The 20,356-nt window shown below is 40.6% G+C and overlaps 1 protein-coding gene across 5 annotated transcripts in view; it reads right to left on the bottom strand.

Annotated features, from left to right (window-relative positions):
* galk2 (galactokinase 2) overlaps window positions 1-20,356 on the bottom strand; it is a 149,166-nt gene that overhangs the window by 123,181 nt on the left and 5,629 nt on the right. For all 5 annotated transcript variants that reach the window (XM_068017943.1, XM_068017945.1, XM_068017944.1 and 2 more), the window contains 2 exons: window positions 14,442-14,565; window positions 4,827-4,917 (listed from right to left, as the gene is read on the bottom strand). In XM_068017943.1, coding sequence (XP_067874044.1) covers window positions 4,827-4,917; window positions 14,442-14,565 — 215 coding nt within the window. The remainder of the gene's footprint in view (window positions 1-4,826; window positions 4,918-14,441; window positions 14,566-20,356) is intronic.

Raw genomic sequence — 20,356 nt, 5'->3', positions numbered from 1 at the left:
AGATGCTGAGTAGGTGTACTGGACCAGAGGTGGTGAGCAGTCGGATGGACAGTATGCGTTCCGAGCCATTTGAGGGAGGCTCTATCATGCTGAGCAAGGAGTTTCTGATGGCGAAGCCCACTCCATGCTGTCTTGGTTCTTCAGGATCCCTGCCCTGCCAGAAGAAGGTGTAGTCTTGCTCTGCTAGAGAGCCACTCGCGGGGAGGCGAGTCTCCTGAAGTGCTGCAATGTCCACATTGAGTCTACTGAGCTCGTTGTTAATGATGGCGGTCTTCCGAGAATCGTTGATTTGTGTAAGGTCTTCCGACAGGCCAGGACACATAGTTCTGACGTTCCAGCTTGCAAAGCGAAGGGCTGGTACCTTCTTTCCTTTTTTCATGTTGTTTGGTGCGGTGTATCAGTCCACCTTTCTAATTATAATTAGAAATTAAATGGCTTGAATGAGAGTATAAAGGTTTGTAGAATTTAAAATCTACTCTATTTAAAGGAATATTCCTATCCAGAGGTTTTTTCCTAAAAATGTACATGATGCTGCATACAAATGTGATTCTACTTAAAAGACAAATGTTTATTGCTGTGCACATTTTTAAATGGAAATAAATATTATAGTATGTATGCTTGAAATTTTGTTTTAAATCAGATCAAGAACCACTTTGTATTAATTCATTTGCCATCTATAGACAGCAAGTTCACAATGCACAGAAGAGACTGATCACAATGTCTAATGACACGTTTGTCATCACTTGACAGTACTACCTACAGATTTTATAACACAAATTGGCTGAACTGTGCAAAGTAAGCTTTGGCTGGAACCCAGGTCTCACTCCTCTTGACAATGTATGTCCTAGGCAACTCTTTTGCTTGGAGACTCACTCCTGATAAGACAGCATGTTTTAAAAATCATTGTACCGTTTCTCTATCATTTGTTCACCAGACCATCTTGAGGATAACTTTTGCAAATCTTTCCTCCCTCAAAACAAATACAAGGCCAAGATCTCAGTAAATTAGGGAATCAAACATTTGAACATTGTGTGAAACAGCACAATGGTACCCTAAAAAATTATCACAACAATTTAAAATAAACAAAGGAAAACATAATCCTGGGATTTTCAGTGGCCTTTAATATATGTTAGAGAATTCTGCAGTACTGACAACTGTCAAGTAGTCATTCAACATACATATTTAAAGTTTATTTTTCATTGCCGTGATTTCTCATTTCACTGCACATTGAAGTCATCCTGTACTTCTTCACAACAAACGTGCTCTTGTTTAGTCGTGAAACAAATGTTTCCATCAAACCCCCATGATGAGGCAATTCATGAATCACGAGTATAGTGGTCATGGATTCTGAACTGATTAGTTTATGGAAATAACTATTAAATTTAATCAGACAATGAAGTATAGACAGTGTGATTGCTCAAGGCATAATGGTGCTAATGAGCTTATTTCCATAGAATCACAGCAAACAGAAACAGGCCATTTGGCCCATCAGGTGATTTTCTCCCCACAAATCACCCAGTTCAATCCCACTTTTGTGTTAACTAACTCTTTCAAGCAACTATGTAATTCCCTTTACACAATACTCAGACTCTGCTTCAACAATTATTTGTAACAAATAATCTCTACCTTTCTTTTAAATATTATCTTACATTGGTGCTCTTTTTATACAATCTCACTGAACAATGGAAAAAATCTCACTATTTACCCTATTGTAACTTCTTAATATTGAGGAACTTATAATGAGTCTATGTTGCACCTATCCTGTTGCTTTTCAAAAGTTCCCATAACTATGCACAGTATTCCAAATGCAGTCTAATTAAAATAGTGCAAATTCAACATTACCTCCTTACATGCCAAAACAAAACCAAATTTAGCTTGCCTTTTTAATGACCTTACCTATTTCCACTGCCACCTTTAACGACCTGTGTATCACTCTGCCCCTCTGCTCCATTTAAAATCATATGCTTTGAGGTATGCTTCCTTCTGATATTTCTACTTCCATTATGTATTAGTTAACATTTTCTCTATATTAACCAGAGTCTTCCACCTTTCACCCCATCCTCTTGACCTTTCTATGTCTTCCTAGAGGTGATGATTTGCCACATCTTCCAATTTGGTGTTAGCAGCAAATTTCAATATTGTTCCCTCAATGCCAAGTCCAGAGCATTTATGTACAAATGCCAAATAAGAGCAGCCCCGACACAGACTCTTCTGGAACATCTTTCCTTTTTGCTGCTATCCTTTGCCTTCTACCAACTAATTACATGGTCACATTGTCTCTAATTCCACGAGCCGACAACTCTTACGTAGATAGTCGCTTGGTAGTACAGAACTTGGGTCTTGCTGAGAAAAAGAGACATATTGTCTAAGCTTTTCAGCTTTCACTCATCAGGACAGATGCAAGAATGCCAAATTTCAAAGGGAGCGACAATTTATGCATGAGAAAAGGGTGCTGATTGGCTGGCAAGTCGACTCTGATTGGTGGGCAGAACATCTTAACCAGACAAAAGAGTAATCTGGCATATGAATTCCAGTGCTGCTATGATGCCAGTCACTTAGGCCGTATCTCCCAAATATTGGTGAATCATATCAAACAGCACGTCCTATCAGTTGTTTGCAATAGGCAGAGTATTGACCGTACTCAACCAGCCCATACTTGCAAAACTCAGAACACAAAGTCTAATGTTAGCTGTGATTCTGTGATTGGACATCACTTACTGAACAATCCCGTGTGTGCTAAAGGCCTGCTCGGGTCTACAAATGAGACCCAACCCAAGTCCGACAGAACGCCAGCCGACCCCGACCCGGCCCGAGTCCTTCCATTTTTTCCCACGTCCGACCTGACCCGACCTAACTATCAGTTAACCTACCTTCCGTTTTTCACTTTGTTCCTTACCTGCACAAGCTTAAAATAACTATGGCAAAACCACCTTTAAAGTCGAAAAAGTAAATTAACATTAAAATCACTTACCTGAGGTGGTGAAAGAGCGTGTCCAATCCGGCCCGACCCAACCCCGAGTGCCGGACCCCGAACTGTGACCCGACCTGAACCCGACACATGTCGTCGGGTCCCATCGGGTTCGGGTCGGGGAGCAGGCCTTTAGTGTGTGCTAAGCATTACACTAACAAGCAATTTAAGATTATCAGTCAGGCTTGTAATGTGGCTCACTTACACTTGCTAGAAGCTACATATATGCATATGCAGGGACCTGTCTTCTGCAGGCAAAAGGAACATGGCCAGACGTTGCACCTTCTTTGAATTAAACAAAGCGTGGGGAAACAATACTTCCCTGTGCATTCTCCATGGCAACATCTCGACAAGAGTCGACTTGCCAATCAATGAGCACCTTTTTCTCACGCTGTATAAATTGTTACTCCCTTTGAAATTTGCATTCTTGTGTCAGTCCTGATGCATGACAAAAAGCTTCAACAGCATGTTTCTTTTTTCAGCAATAATCTTAAGTAGATCTTATCAAATGCTTTATAACAATAACAACTTGCACTTATGTAGCACTTCTAACTTAACAAAAATTTCCGGGGTGTTTTACAAGAGTTAGCAAACAAAATTTGACACCAAGCCATATAAGGCGATATTAGACCAGGTGACCAAAAGCTTGGTTAAAAAGGTAGGTTTTAAGAAGTGTCTTAAAGGAGAAAAGAAAGGTAGAGAGGCAGAGAGATTTAGCAAAGGAATTCCAGAGCATAGATCCTTGACAGCTGAAAGCACAGCCATTAACGGTGGAGCAGTTAAAATTGGAAAAGTAGAGGTCTCAAGGGCTGTAAGGCTGAAGGAGAACACAGATAGGTTGGGGCAAGGCCTTGAAACAAGGACGAGAATTTTAAAATCAAGATGTTGCTTAATTGGGAGCCAATGTAGGTTAGCGAGCATAGGGGAGGTGGGTGAGATTGGAGTTAGGACACAAGCAGCAGAGTTTTGAACTATCTAAAGTTAGCAGAGAGTACAACTAGGGAGGCCAGCCAGGAGTGTGTTGAAACAGTAAAAGTCTAGAGGTAATAAAGGCTTGGACGAGGACATCCGCAGCAAATAAGCTGAAGCAAGGACAGAGTTAGGAGATGCTATAGAGGTGAAAAAGGCAGTCTTATTGATGGTGCAGATAGGTGGTAGGAAACTCATACCAGATTAAACACAACACCAAGGTTTCAAACAGTTTCTTGCCAGGGAGAGAGATGGAATTGGTGGCAAGGGAGCAGAGTTTGTGACGGGGACTGGAGTCAATGGCTTCTGTCTTGACATTATTTAGTTGGAAGAAACTTCTGCTCATCCAGTACTGGATGTTGGACAGGTAGTCTGACAGTTTAGAGACCAGTAGAAAGGTCAAGAGAAGTGGAGGTGAGGTAGAGCTGGGTATTATCGGCATACATATGGAAATATGTAACAGAGGTACACAAACTCTTTTTTTGCTGAGCCTGCCCACTCTTCAAATGATTCACATCCCATATACGTTCACATTCCCTTCCCCACGAACCCCCACATCTGCTGCTGAAACCATCAAACCTTTTGTCACCTCCAGATTCAACTGTTCCAGTGCTCTTCTGGCCAGCCTCCCATTTCCCACACTCTTCAACTCATCCAAAATTGTGATAATGACCAATCTGTTTCAGTGATGCCAGTTGAGGGATAAATATTGGCCAGAGCACCAGGAGACCTCTCCTGCTCTTAAACAAAATAGTGCCATTTACATCCACCTGAGAGTACAGATGTGACCTTGGTTTAAATCCTCATCCAAAAGATGGCACTTTTGCCAGTGCAGCACTCCATCAGTACTGGTTCATATTTATGCAGAAAAATAATTGTTTTACCTTACCTGAATTCCTTTAAATCCACAAAGAAAGTAGTAGTGCCATAAAGGTTTAGCTGTGTCAATGTGGATGTTGTTTATGTGAACAGCATAGTCCCTGCAGAAATAAATAAAGACCAGTGTTGGAGTAACTAGGTGCTAAAGAATAGCTGACTGCTGCCACCTACTGCATTGCAGCAAAGGCTGTCAATGAACTTGCCATAATACCAGCTCCAAAAGAAAATCCACCAAGGCATTTAGTGAGCTCTAAACTTAATTTAAAAGCAATGACATGTTTTAAAATAGATCCCCGGTGATTGTGACAGGATATAAACATTTTACAGCTGGTTATTTAGCTTTTGATATCCCAATGGATTTTGAAAAAATGCAGAAATAAAGCAAACATTCCATTTTAATTCTGCAAGGGATAGTTTTTTTTTAAGTGTTTAGAAAACTAGATTCCTTTCTCAGACATCTAGGTACCACCCATTTTTATGTTCCCTCTCTTCCCTATTGCCTAAAGGCCCCTTACATTACAAACCTTCCTAATTACCAGTGTGGGCTGGAGATACACACCCAGGCCAATCTTCCTATATAATATGAAAGCTCCATATCCATAACCTGGAATCAGAAGACCTCCAAGTGCCACATTGAGATACAATCTTCTACAACAGCATGACTAAGATCAGAACCCAGTATGTGAAGAATCTGCAAGGCACAGTACATTTCGCTCCAATAAGCTACACCACTTATTGCTTGAACACTATCTATATAATTAAGTCTTCATTGGGTGCGCGTTCATAAGAGTCAACTCTTCTGAGTCAGTGATGAAAGTGTTATCAGTTGAACCAAGCTGATACATCAAGGCCCCACTTGATAGAAATAATAGACTAGCAATGTTCACCAGAAAAACATTTTTTTTTAAATAAGCAGAGGTTTCTTAAATTTTTTTCCAAAACTACCAATGTCTAATGAGCAAGTATTATAAAACTTACTGATCACATTTCACAACATATTTCTTAAGTGCTTTAAACATTTAGAATATGAAAAAAATACACAATTCTAGAAAAGAAAACTTGCCATGATATTGGTTGTTTCATATTAGGAATATCTAAAAGAAGTTTCCATGGCATTCTGGGTCTTCAATCAAAAATGTCTCCTAAACTGTCTGTATGATAGAGAAGCATCATGATCACTGTAGTTTTCACTTTGCTCTGAAGGAATTAGAGTACCCCGAGTAACAAGCAGGCGCCAGATTTACAAATAACTGAGGCATGAGAAGTAGGCAAAAGAGATTACACTTTTTTCCCCAGTATTTTATACAATTTAAACTGATGAGTAAAAATCTTGAACAAATGGCATTGCTTGACATAGTTTTATTATCTTGCAGAATGTGTCCGATGTTTCTGCCAGGGTCAGAGAAGGGTATTTGAGATAATTGCAAACTGACCTTATAGACACTGCAGCTGGAGTCAGTCAATCAGACCCATACCAAAGAAGATGGCCAACAGCTCAGGTGTTGGTCACTGTAGACTCAGGAGTGAGGAAAGAGTCCCTGGGCAATGATGTACCTATACTAGCCTCAGTAAAAAATTACACCTCTATCAAGGGGAATAATGAAAGAATAACTATTTTACATAATTTCAATTACTTTTTTGCAAATAACTGAGAAAAAGACTAATCTTGGTAAGGAGATGCAAAGAAAGTATTTGAATCTTAAGCAAATAATGGAAATTCACCCTAACATTTATTTTATAATGTAAATAACTAGAATTCCAAGGCTTTGGGAAGGGGAGAACAAAAAGCTATCTGCATTTGAAGCAAAATTTTAAAATGGTAAGTAAATAGTATTACAAATATATCTTTCTAATATGTCTAACTTGTGTAAATCATGTGATGTTTTTGCAAATTTCCTGAAACATTACATCAATGGGCAAACTGAAGTTTTTTTAAAATTCTTTCATGGGATGTAGGTGTTGCTGGCAAGGGCAGCATTTGTTGCCCATCTCTAATTGCCCTTGAGAAGTGGTGGTGAGCAGCCTTCTTGACCGCTGCAGTCCATCTGGTTTAGGTACACCCACAGTGCTGTTAGGAAGGGAGTTCGAGATTTTTGGCTCAGCGACAGTGAAGGAACAGCGATACAGATCTAAGTCAGAATGATGTGTGACTTGGAGGGGAACTTGCAGGTGGTGGTGTTCCCATGCATCTGCTGTCCTTGTCCTTCTCAGCGGTAGAGGTCACAGGTTTGGAAGGTGCTGTTGAAGGAGGCTTGGCAAGTTGCTGCAGTGTATCTTGTATATGGTACACAATTTAGGTTACAGCAAAATCAAGATAAATATCGGAAACACCATTCCAAGGTCTTAGACCCATAAGCAATGCCATTTTATCTATTATAAACAAAAACACAAGAAGAAATTTTTGTCTTTAAAATATTTATTCATGCTCACCTTTGTAAAAATAAAAACCAACAATCTACAAGAATGTTTAAGAACAAGTGTTATACAAAACTTTAAAGGAGCAGGTAGCACTATACAAAAAACGAAACCTTTGTTTATTAATACACTCCACGTCATTAACAGGACACCAACTAGGAAAACCACCAGCTGGGAAGCCTGCCCTTTAAAAGACTTAATTTTAAATCATCTGACCTTTTCTTCCTACACAGATTATACACTTCCCTGGTTGAGCGGCACCTCTTTTCTGCCACTATTTACATCAAACATTCTGTTAGCAACATCAAACATTGTTAGCTGACGCTCTATCACACGCAAGTTCTTTTCTTAATAAGCACCATAAACCCCAATTTTAAGCGGGGGTGGGATTGCAGCCTGTAGGGACTGGAGCAGTACATAAACTGCCATGAAGGTGCCAGCATGAAAACCAAGCAATTTTTACTCCCTGCCTCATTTACCTACAAACATACTTACGACCAGGTGAGGAAGGGGTCTCAGTCTCCCTTTTTGCCCCTTCTCTGGTTTGACCGCAACAGGGTTTATCTTTTAAACACAGTGATTTAACTTACCACCTCAGAGAACATTTGCTCCTGTTCCTCCAATATAATTGCAAATGAACCAATCAGACAGGTTTTCTTGAGTTTAAACAAGTAAGATGTAAGTTTATTAATCTCATCACTCTAAACTGGTTAAAGTTACTAAAATATGCGACGCATCCACACTCACATTCATACGAGAGGCACACACACACACAGAAGTAGATTACAGAGGAAAAACAGAGAGTTGGGAGGTTGAAGTAAATGGAATTTAAATACTGAGTCTCAGTGTCTTTAGTTAAAGTTAAAGTCTTGAAGTCCTCGTTTAGGCCATGTGCACAATTCAGGCTTGCTTCTCTGGTTCCGCAAGGCAGGAGGGGCTTTATCCATATCCCCTGGCTGTTGATTGTAAGGATCTGTAGTCTTGAGGCTTAGTAGCTGCCAACAAGGCTTCCCTGGGACTTTGCTGGAGAGAGAGGAGCTGTTCCTTCCCTGGAGTTCAGTTACTGTCTGAGGCACAATTCACAAACTCTCAGAGTTACACAGGCAGTCATGTCATGTAACCACCTCTTTGTTTGAAACAGCACCTTCTGGAATGATATTTGAAATTCAAGGCTGTTCAAACATACTTGGTGGTCGGGGGGCGGTTTGTCTCTTTCAAAGTTAATGGGTGTCGATGGCTTTTGACGATCAACATTGACAAAACCATTCTAGGTAATTTAATCAGAGAGCACCCCATTGTTCTGGCTAGACTGGGTAATCACCTCTGTCTCCAGTCAGCCTTTGGCTTTTCATGTGCAAATTCATGCATGGCCATCTTTGGCTGCTGTGTTCTGCTTTTTAAAAGTTATTAGTAATAATGTCCAGTAAAAGTCTCAGGCAAAGTTCCATATGACGAAATTAATATTTCTACATGGCATGTGGGATTTCCGTTACAATGCGAACATACAAATTAGTAGGTCATTCGGCCCCTCGAGCCTGCTCCTCCATTTGATAAGATTATGGCTGATCTGAATGTGATCTCAACTCCACAGAACACTTGGCTCCCTTGTCGATCAACAATCTCTCTAACTCAGCCTTGAATACATTCAATGACCCAGCCCTTACAGCTCTCTGAGGAAGTGAATTCCACAGACTAAAATCCCTCCATCTTAACTGGGAGAACCCTTATTTTTAAACTGTGTCGCCTAGTTCTAACCTCACCCATTAGTGGAAACATCCTTCCGGCAACCACCCTGTCAAGTCCCCTCAAGATCTTAGGATCTTAAAACTCTCAGGTTTTTTTTCATGTTTGTGCTTTGGGCCAGGGCTGTTCATTTTTCTGTCAATTAACACCCTCTCTGCACGAACGCTTTGTCTTTCAGCACACCATTTGCCTTTGCTCCATGACCTTCTGGTCAGCTATTCTCTGTGACCCTCTGTCCTATCAACATCTTGCCTTTTGTTATCTCTTGCCCCACCCCTGCTTTATTTGCTTAAAACATTTCTAACATTTGCCAGTTCTGATGAAGGGTCACTGACCTGAAACGTTAACTCTGCTTCTCTCTCCACAGATGCTGCCAGACCTGCTGAGTATTTCCAGCATTTCTTATTTATCCCTAAAGATCCTATATGTTTCAATAAGATCCCCTCTCATTCTTCTAAACTCCAATGGGTATAAGCCCAACCTATTCAACCTTTCCTCACAAGAAGGCGGCACAGTGGCGCAGTGGTTAGCACTGCAGCCTCACAGCTCCAGCGACCCGGGTTCAATTCTGGGTACTGCCTGTGTGGAGTTTGCAAGTTCTCCCTGTGTCTGCGTGGGTTTCCTCCGGGTGCTCCGGTTTCCTCCCACATGCCAAAGACTTGCAGGTTGATAGGTTAATTGGCCATTATAAATTGCCCCTAGTATAGGTAGGTGGTAGGGAAATATAGGGACAGGTGGGGATGTGGTAGGAATATGGAATTAGTGTATGATTAGTATAAATGGGTGGTTGATGGTCGGCACAGACTCGGTGGGCCGAAGGGCCTGTTTCAGTGCTGTATCTCTAAACTAATATCATCTGCTATAGCCCTAAAAGAAAAGATGATAACTCCTTCATCCCAGGAATCATAAAGTGAATCTTCTCTGAACTGCTTCTAATGCAATTTTATCCTTTCATAAGTAAGGAGATCAAAATTGTACACTGCACTCCAAGTGTGGTCTCACTAAGGCCCTGCACAACTGTAGCAAAACTTTCCTACTTTTATATTCTATTCCACTTGCAATATACAACATTCCATTTGCCTTCCTAATCACTTGCTGTACGTGCATACTAACTTTTTGTGATTCATGTACCAGGACACCCAGATCCCTCAGTAGCACAGAGTACTGGAGTCTCTCTCCATTTAAATAATATTCTGCTTTTCCATTCTTCCTGCCAAAATGGAGAAATGCACATTATACTCCATCTGCCAAATTTTTGCCCACTCACAACCCATCTATATCCCTCTGCAGACTCTTTATGTCCTCTTGACAATTTACCTTCCTACCTATCTTTGTGTCATCTACAAATTTAGCTACCATACATTCGGTCCCCTCACCCAAGTCATTGATATTATTACAAATGTGCTTCCATATTTTTTTGTTAAGTATATGTTTTTGAGGACTTATATTTAAATTGTGAAGATGGAGTCATTGGAAGGCTGGAGATTTCCTAGAAGCTGGACTTTGCTTTGTTGTTAACAGTTCATTGAAAGGCCATGTTGATGTTGTTTAGAAACAGCTTTGCTGGAAATCATGTGCTTTAAGCAATAAACAATAGAAACCTTGGTGACCTGCGGAAGACGTTTACAGAGAAGTGACAGGTCAAGATTTCTAGGGGTCAGGAGGCTTGACTCAAGATATTGTTTTTGGTTTCGCTTTGGATAGTGTGTTGGGGTGTGAACTGTTCTGAAGACAGTTGAAGAAAACCAGCCAAGAGAGCAGTATCATCAGATCACTCTCTTCCATCTCTTTGAGAACTTCCTGAGAATCAAGCGTAAGAAATAGAGAAACTGATGCTGTATTCTTCCTGAAAAGCCTACCAGAAACTTCTGATGCGGTATTTCTGCTGGAAAGCCTGCCAAACTGATCCTCAACGTCGCCTGAAAAGAACTGTTCTAGAAAGATTCCAGTGACAGCCACGTATTTGGGATGCCAGACCAAAATGGGACAGCTAACATCTTTCCATATTGTCTCTTCAAGAAATAGCAAGTAGTTGGCCCAAGTATTCTTTTTTTTTGTAACAGACCTCTGCAGAGAGAATTTCTGTATTTTTTCAGTGTTTGTGTGGGGAATTTAAAAAGGGAACTTTCATATTTCAATCTGCGTGTTAATGCTTTGCTTCGTTACTTGGTTAAGTCTTGTTTTATAATAAACTGATAATTTTTTTGTTTATTAAAGAAACCTGGTTGAAGTAGTTATTCTGGGATAAAGAGCAGAGATTGGCTGTATCGGCAACCGGGTAAACATATATGTCGTGACCGGTGGAGACGTGGAACTAGGAAAGATAGTGCACTCCTCCCACCTTGGTTGCAACAGTGTAGATTGTAAATAGTTGAGGCTCCAGGACTGCTGTCTGTGGCACTCCACTAGTCACATCCTGCCAACCCGAAAATGACCCATTTATCCCTACTCTCTACTTACTGTTAGCTAATCAATCCTCTATCTACGCTAATATGTTACTCCCTACGCCATGAACTCTTATTTTGTGTAGAAACCTTTGATATGGCACCTTACTGAATTTTTGGAAATCCAAATACACATCTACAGGTTCCCCTTATCCACATTGTGTGCTATTTCCTCAAAGAACTCTAATAAATTGGTCAAACACTACATCTCTTTCACAAAACCATGTTGACTCTGTCTGATCACATTATGATTTTCTAAATGTCCCGCTATAACCTCCTTAATAATGGATTCTAGCATTTGTCCTATGACAGATGTTAGGCAAAATGTCCAGCTGCTAATTCCTGCTTGAAGTTGACATGGAAATCGGTGGACAAGAGTGGGAAATCGTATGGCTAGAGGCTAGTATCAGGGACCCAAGGAAAAGGCCCTCAGCAAGTTAAGTGTGGGGATTTCTGACCATTGCAATTGGGAAAGGATGGAGGGGAGGGGTGGTAACAGAACCTGAGGCAAAGGGTTCCCCTCAAGGTTTTCTTGTAGGAGTATTCTGCACTTCCAGACCCACAAGGTAACCTTAAAAAAAAAATTTACCTGGGCCTCTTCTAGCCCTGATCCTGCTTGCCGCAAGCTTTCGTTGGAAGCTGTAGGACGAAGCATATTTGCGCATTTTACAGTTAAAATAGCTTTGAGATCCAATTGGAATTAAACATCGGACCCTGATATATAAATATTTGAAGCCCCCGCAGGCTACCTCAGTAATTGTGAAAACCCAACATTTATACAACAAGTCGCATCTGCCCACCATTTTAACCCACATCATTCTCACTGGGTGGGCAGGGTTAAAATTGAGGCGACAGTGTATATTCTTAATCTCTTGGGCTCAGGCATTTTATTTTATTTAACTTTGAACTTAGGCAGAAGCCAAACTTCAAAATATGCAGAAAGTGCAGAAAATCATTCTCCACCACCACTATCAATGACCCAGAGACTGCTCTAGGTGTCAGCCATGGCTCAGTTGGTAGCACTCTTGCTTGAGTCAGCAATTGCGAAAACCCAGGAGTTAAATTGGTAAATACAGCAAATCGCGCCTGCCCACCATTTTCAGAAGTCCCATTCCAGAGACTTGCGCACAAAAATCTAGGCTGACACTCCAGTGCATTACTGAGGGATGCTGAACTGTCATCGGCACCATCTTTCAGATGAGCCATTAAACTGAGTCCCTGTCTGCCCTCTCTGGTGGACGTAAAAGATTCCATGACACCACTTAAGAACAGGGAAGTTATCCGCGGTGCTCTGGTCAATATTTATCACTCAATCAAAATCATTAATAACAGTTTATTTGGTTATCAATTGCTGTTTGTGGGAGTTGCTATGCGCAAAACTGGTTACCGTGTTTCTTACATTACAATAGTGACTACACTTTAAAAAGTACCTCATTGACTGTAAAGCACATTGGGACATCCTGAGGTTGTGAAAGGCACAATATATATATATAAATAAATATAAATGCTAGTCTTTCTTTTTCTTCATTCCTGCACACTTCACTGCTTCAAAAGGAAAAGTTGCTTCCCTGAACTGAAATGTTAGATACTTAATCTGAGAAGGGCCAATTTTTATCCTTTTTTTAAAAACCTGAATGTGACCAAACATATTCAAACTTAGTGCACAATATGCTTTCAAATGGTTCCATTTTTGGCTTTGGTATTGAACCAGGCAAGACGCAAATCGGCCCTATAGATGGTAGGCTTCCATTCAAGAGTGTCAATATACTTGTGCTCCTTACTCAGTCATGTTGCAGCCATTCAATGCCCAAAGTGGAATTCTCTCCTGCCAATTTATTTTCTTGCCCTGTTTTTCCCTAATGCCTTGTGTACCAATACCTGGTGTTCTGATCCAGACTGGTGTCCCCATTCAAAATCCAATCAGTATATGTTAATCTCTATGAATTTCACATCTTGCACTCTTAACCTACACCTCAAGTGTGCCAAATCTTAAACACATGGGGATTAGGTAAATTCATTGATCTCAACTCTTAATTAAGTTGTTTTGCAGAAACTCTAAATCCAGTTCAGCAGGTAAGTGTGCAATGTGTAAATTACTGGTGTAGATGGAATTCATCAAACTGCATATTTATAGGAAAATTGGTGTCCGTGGACACTAATTTGATTCAGAAATGATATACTCCATTTTGTTAGTTATGCCACTTAACACCTGGCCAGGTGCTACATCAGGTGAGATAACTGTCAAAATGAGCAGCTATTACTGGAAACAGCAAAAGCAGGAGGTGGGAACTCAGGCTAAGCACAGTAAACTGCATTTAAAAACAAAAGCTTTAAAATACATAATTGTTCTAAACAAAAGAAGGCAGTTAAGTTGCATTAGAAGGTACAAAAGTAAATATATATCTAGTGATATCTTAGCTAAAATATCATTCAGATTTTACCAAAACATTTAATGTAAAACACTGTTTGACTTTTTCCTTAACCAAGAAACTATATAAACTACCCTTTTCAGATCATCCCAAAGACTGCTTTTTGAAAGTATCACATTATCGAATTTCTTAACTTTGTTTTTCCCATACCACATACCATTTCCAAGTTAATAGGTGCCATGTGAACTATTCCTAGGCATCCATTAATTGCTCTCTTGACTGGCTGCTTGGAGATCCAAAACAGCAATCCAAGCTAGCCTGTCTCCAATTGTTCTTCCTCCCACCATGAGTAAGTCCCTGGCCTCCTTTTAGAATTTTTTCCAATAACATAGCTTTGATCAGCAATACACTTTGTGGGGAAAAATACAGATTCAAACCAAGATCTTACAACTCGTGGTGCACCCACTGGCTGACTGCACTTTAAAAGAATTAAAACAACTAAAAAAATCCTGAAAGTTAACTTCAAACATAACTTCACAGAAATTAGAATTTAGCACCATCAAGACTTCTCAGTAAACATAACGGCCCATTAAGAAAGTGGAATGTAAGCTGCTACAGTTCTCTTTAACTCCCACTTCAAATTAAATTGCTTACAGGTATACAGGGTTAGTGTTTGCCAGCTGGATGATTTTTGTTTGCATTGGTGTGACAGCTGCCAAGATATCTTGTTCTAAAGCCATTGGAAGCACAGCATAGCCACAGTAATCAATGTGTTCACCTGCAAAAGATATAAACGATTAAAGTTAATTTCATACATGCACGCCTATTTAGTGAAGTACATTTCAAATTTTATATACTTACTAAAGTAAATACTTTCACACGCATATTCAAAAAAAAACTTGGAATATGACATTTAGACTGATGGGACTCCATTAGTTAATGAATAATATTGAAAGGCAATATTTTCTTCCCTCAATTTTCTCCATTTCCTGACAATACTGATCCACAATGGGGTATAAAGGTTCCACATATCTATCAGCATCCTGCTGGCACCGACTAACTAGTCATTCTTTAAGTGTACTATCCAGTGAGTGTTATTAGGCTATTAAAGCAAAGCCTAATTCTGTCTTTACATACACACACACACCTTTTCCAACAGCGGTCATTGGATGCTGATTTGTACTTTCTGTAAGAAATAACTGTCTAATAACCTTATAAAATCTTAAGAAACTAATTGCATCTTATAGAAATCGTTCTCTTTCACTCTTATTAAGAAAGATTCTATAACAGACAACCAGGACAGCATAGGCCTGTTATCTCTGCCAAGGACATGACTCTAGCACAGGCTCTGAAACAAGACATTCCTAAAGCTATTAAGATGGAGCCTCTTACCATCTCTGGACAAGCATCTGATAGAAGTTTACAAATGATACCAAGCACGAAATAGGGCTTAAGGTGACTTTGGGGAGCCAGAGTGATGGGCAGGGCAGGGGTCGACGTTGAGTACCTGTCCCTTGGTGACTGGGCATTTGGAATTGAATTTGTGATTGATAGGGTAAATATCAGCCCCTAGAAATAAAGCTTATAAACAGGTTCGTGGGAGGGAAGCATTCAGTCTTCTGTGGACAGGAGAGATCCTGAATCTCTGGTTCAGACAAACACTTTGGTTAACTCAAGAAGACTGAGGACCCCACAGACAGAAGAAACCACCAACACCGCGCCTGCCTCATCCATCAGGGAGTCTGCCAATACCGATCTGCCCCACCATATAATCTGGGATTAGTAATCTGTTCAACCTGCTACGGGTCGTATGTCTTTTCTGTCTACTTAGCTTATGTATCATATTTACACTGCTGCTTCTTAAAACTACTTTAAAAACCATCTATGACTTTGACCACCCACCCCCCCCCCCCCACTCCTCCCACTTCTTTGGGTATGTAACTCCCAAACCAAATCTTCCTGGCATAGGAATGCTAATGCCAATTGCAGACTCACAATGCCATTTAGACTGAGATCATTTAATACACCACAAACAAGGGGTCAAATTTGCAATCTCTGGTGTGTGTATAAATCAGCAGTGGGTGCAATTGGCCATTCACTTAATCATTGTGGGAGTAGTAAAGGAAATTCTACTTCTACAACTTTGACCAACAGCATTTGAATCATAATCAAAGCATTCCAACATTGAATACCTATTTTTCTAGTTCTAAGTATTGGCCCTATTGGCTTTATATGCATTGTCCCACATGCTTCAGATAATGGTATTTAAATCATTCTATCTCAATTGCCGTTGCTGTTCAAAGTTATTTGAGACCATCTGATTCTCATCTTTTTCAATAAATGGAATGGGACGCAGACTTTATTTTGCTGTTTAGAATTTGTATTATACTACAGCCTTCATAACAATCATAAACAATTCAAAGTTTATCCCTTAAAGAATCAACAGTATACCTACTTATAAAGTTAATGTTAAATGTGTTGAACAAATTTGTTCAATTCAGCTTGCAACATTATCAGGTTTGGCTCAATGGTAGCATTCTTGCCTCAAAGTTGCAGAGTTCAAACTTGATTCCAGGACCTGACCACATAATCCAGGCTGACACTTCCGTGCAGTTATGGGGAAGTGCTGCATTGTTGGGAGGTGCTGTCATTCTGATGACACCTTAAACTGAGGTCGCAGCTACCTGCTCAGGTTGACGTAAAAGATCCCATGGCATTTTTCAAAGATAAGCATGGAAGTTCTCCTGATATCCTGGGCAATGTTTATCCCTCAACCAGCACCACTAAAATCATTTATCTGATCATTTCTCTCGCTGTTTGTAGGAGGACAGTGCTGTGTGCAAACTGACTGTCATGCTTCCCCTACATTAAAACAATGAGCACACTTAAAGTATTTAATTGGCTGCAAAATTCTTTGGAACAGCCTTAGGTTCTGAAAGGAACAATACAGATGTGGATTCTTTATCAGTATTTCACTCGCCCCATTCATGTGTTCACTACATTTAATTAGATATATCACATACAAGTTATATATTTACTGAAAACATATACTGGTCAGTAAAGCTACTGACATCAACAATTTACAACAATTCTCATTAACTTTTTGTTTACTTTGGCTCTCTGGATCTTTCAAAATATTTCCTTTTAAACAGCACATGCTGGGAATTGGCTTGGAGGAGTAACTAAGCCTGATCGCACTGGCACGAACAGTAAAGTATAGTCCTGCCAATTCAAGCTAATGTCAGGTTAAGCAAGACTCCAGTAGGTGGTCTTGCATCATTTAACTTCGCATTGATGGCAAAAGCAAAGTTTTGAAATATTTAGAGCTGTTTCTATATACTCCCACCTAATAGGTATGGTTCCAAGGTCATTTCCCCTTTCAAATTTGTTGCCTTATTTTTCTTGCACTTATTAAAAATTCTAAATAATTTGTTTTAATTAAAAACTTGAAGCCTGCCCTTTCATCTGGACTCAAGTAGCACCTTGTTTTGTCATCTCTTAACCTGCAGAAATCTCATGAACAATGGAGGTAAGCTGACATCTTGTGCATACAGCTGAGTGTGAAGACATCCCTATGCGCATGGCTGCTCTGTTGCTGTTACTCCATCATAAGATGCAGTTAGATGACTGTTTAAGGAAACTAAATTAGTACACACAATTGGAACTGAAAATTCTGAAGAACAGAAAAAATGGCATGCACTCAGGAGGCTCATCAGCAACTGTGGAAGGAACAGTTCTTTCAGTTGCTTCATCAATGACCTTCCTTCAATCATAAGGTCAGAAGTTGGGATGTTTGCTGGTGATTGCACAATGTTCAACACCAATCGCGACTCCTCAGATACTGAAGCAGTCCATGTAGAAATGCAGCAAGACCTGGAGAATATCCACGGCTTGGACTGATAAGTGGCAAGTAACATTCGCGCCACACAAGTGCCAGGCAATGACCATCTCAAACAAGAGAGAATCTAACCATCTCCCCTTGACATACAACAGAATTACAATTGCTGAATCCCCCACTATCAACATCCTGGGAGTTACCATTGACCAGAAACTGAACTGGAGTAGCCATATAAATACCATGGCTACAAGAGCAGGTCAGAGGCTAGGAATCCTGAGGCGAGTAACTCACCTCCTGACTCCCCAAATCCTGTCCACCATCTACAAGGCAGAAGTCAGGAGTGTGATGGAATACTCTCCACTTGCCTGGATGGGTGCAGCTTCAACAACACTCAAGAAGCTTGACACCATCCAGGACAACGTAACCCGCTTGACTGTCCACAAACATTCACTCCCTCCACCACCAAGCACAGTGGCAGCAGTGTGTACCATCTACAAGATGCACTGCAGTAATGCTCCAAGGCTACTCAGGCAGCACCTTCTAAACCCGCGACCACTACCACCTAGAAGGACAAGGGCAGCAGATGCATGGGAACACCACCACCTGCAAGTTCCCGTCCAAGCCACACACCATCCTGACTTGGAACTATATCACCGTTCCTTCACTGTCACTGGGTCAAAATCCTGGAACTCTCTTCCCAACAGCACTGTGGGTGTACCTACCCCACGTGGACTGCAGCGGGTCAAGAAGGCAGCTCACCGCCACCTTCTCATGGGCAATTAGGGATGGGCATTAAATGCTGGCCTGGACAACGACACTCACATCACATGAAACGAATATAAAAAAAAGATAATGTTTTGTATGTGATCTTTCATCAATACTCAAAGAATGAACAGCTTTTAAATAGAAACTAAACAAGGGGGGAAAATGAATCAAAAATGCACATGAAAGAAGCAGTATGGTTAGATTGATCTGTGAAGTGCTGAAGAGAATCAGGAGATTATTAAATAGCTAATATTAAAATGAGGCAATAGGAAAAAACATAAGATCAGAGACAAAGGGAGACATGTTATGCAGAAATACCTGAAGCAGCATGAGCATATCAGGTCTGAAAACAGGATAAGCAAGAAAAATGGAGCAGGATCCAGTGCTCTAAAGAGAAGCAAGCCAACACCAAAGCTGTGGATTCCTCTGCCAATACAGTGTCCAGACAGAGAATGCGCACCTCCTGTGCTAACTCATCTCCCCAACCAACACACCTCTTCTACAACATCTGCGCGCCATGAAAAAAAAGTGCAAGTCATAGTTGAGGTCTGGGAAAATTTAAATCAACGTTAAAGCTAGAGGGTTGAACAGTCCCAGAGAGAAGGGTCCTACTGCCTCATGTTAATATTCACTGTATGCTGTATGCACAAGATGTCTGCTTACCTCCATTTGGTCATGAGATTTCTGCAGATTAAGAGGTGACATAATAAGGTGCTGCTTGAGCCCAGATGAAAGGGCAGGCTTCACGTTTTTAATGAAACCATCTCCTTTTATTTTAAGCATACCACAGGTCATTCTTCCCATATTTCCTCCAGCATGTGTTTGTTTTTCCTTTTCCTCATTCTCCCCATTTCCCTTTGAGTTATTATTTAAAAGCTATTTATTCCTTAAATGCCGAGTCACAACTGAAAAAGTAACTTGTCTGTTCACACATGTTTTTTGAAATTGAAGCAATGTCAGACTAATGATCCTCTCTTCTGATCGTTAAGCCACTTTGCTTAACTGTCATAGAGAGATACAGCACTGAAACAGGCCCTTCGGCCCACCAAGTCTGTGCTGACCATCAACTACCCATTTATACGAATCCTACATTAATCCTATGTCCCCTACCACATCCCCACCATCCCTCAACTCTCCTACCACCTACCTACACTAGGGGCAATTTACAATGGCCAATTTACCTATCAACCTGCAAGTCTTTGGCTGTGGGAGGAAACCGGAGCACCCGGCGAAAACCCACGCGGTCACAGGGAGAACTTGCAAACTCCGCACAGGCAGTACCCAGAACCGAACCCGGGTGGAGCTGTGAGGCTGCGGTGCTAACCACTGTGCCGCTGTCAAGTCAGTAATCTACAGCACTCAGTTTAAAACCGGAAAAAACAATTAATCTTTGCCAAAAAGGCAAAGGGGAATGCTTTTATTTGAAAAAAATTTATGTTTCTAATAACATTACAGAATGCTGGGATCCAACATCCAATAAAATCTCGTTTTGAAGTCCTTATTTTTTTTCCATGGTTAAAAATATCATAGTACAGTCTCTTCACGCTTGTTTTCTTGCTCGCTAATCTTTTCCCCTTATCCCTCCTCTCAGAAAACAGCAACTGGGACTAAGGTCCACCAGTATCTCACTCAAGGATGAGCCCAATGACTCGCATCATTCTTCAATGATGGGGACAAACACAATGCAGCTCAATTCTGTCATCACTCAGCCTCCACACATACTCACTTCCAGAAAGTATGTGACTTCTGGAAGCGGTTATGGATCAGGAACCCAAGCTAATTCGCTCCCACCTTCCTTGCACAAGGATCTGCAGATCATTATAACATTCTCCATCACAATTAATTAACTTATCACAGATCAAGGATCCTTCCTGTGGTCTTTTATTAAATTAATTCTTAGGAAGTGGGCATTGCTGGCAAGGGTGGCATTTAATCCCTAGTTGCCTGAGGTGGTGATGAATCGCTG

Source organism: Heterodontus francisci, chromosome 38 (assembly GCF_036365525.1).
Source record: "Heterodontus francisci isolate sHetFra1 chromosome 38, sHetFra1.hap1, whole genome shotgun sequence".
Lineage (NCBI taxonomy): Eukaryota > Metazoa > Chordata > Chondrichthyes > Heterodontiformes > Heterodontidae > Heterodontus > Heterodontus francisci.
This window is presented reverse-complemented; position numbering and strand designations above follow the sequence as displayed.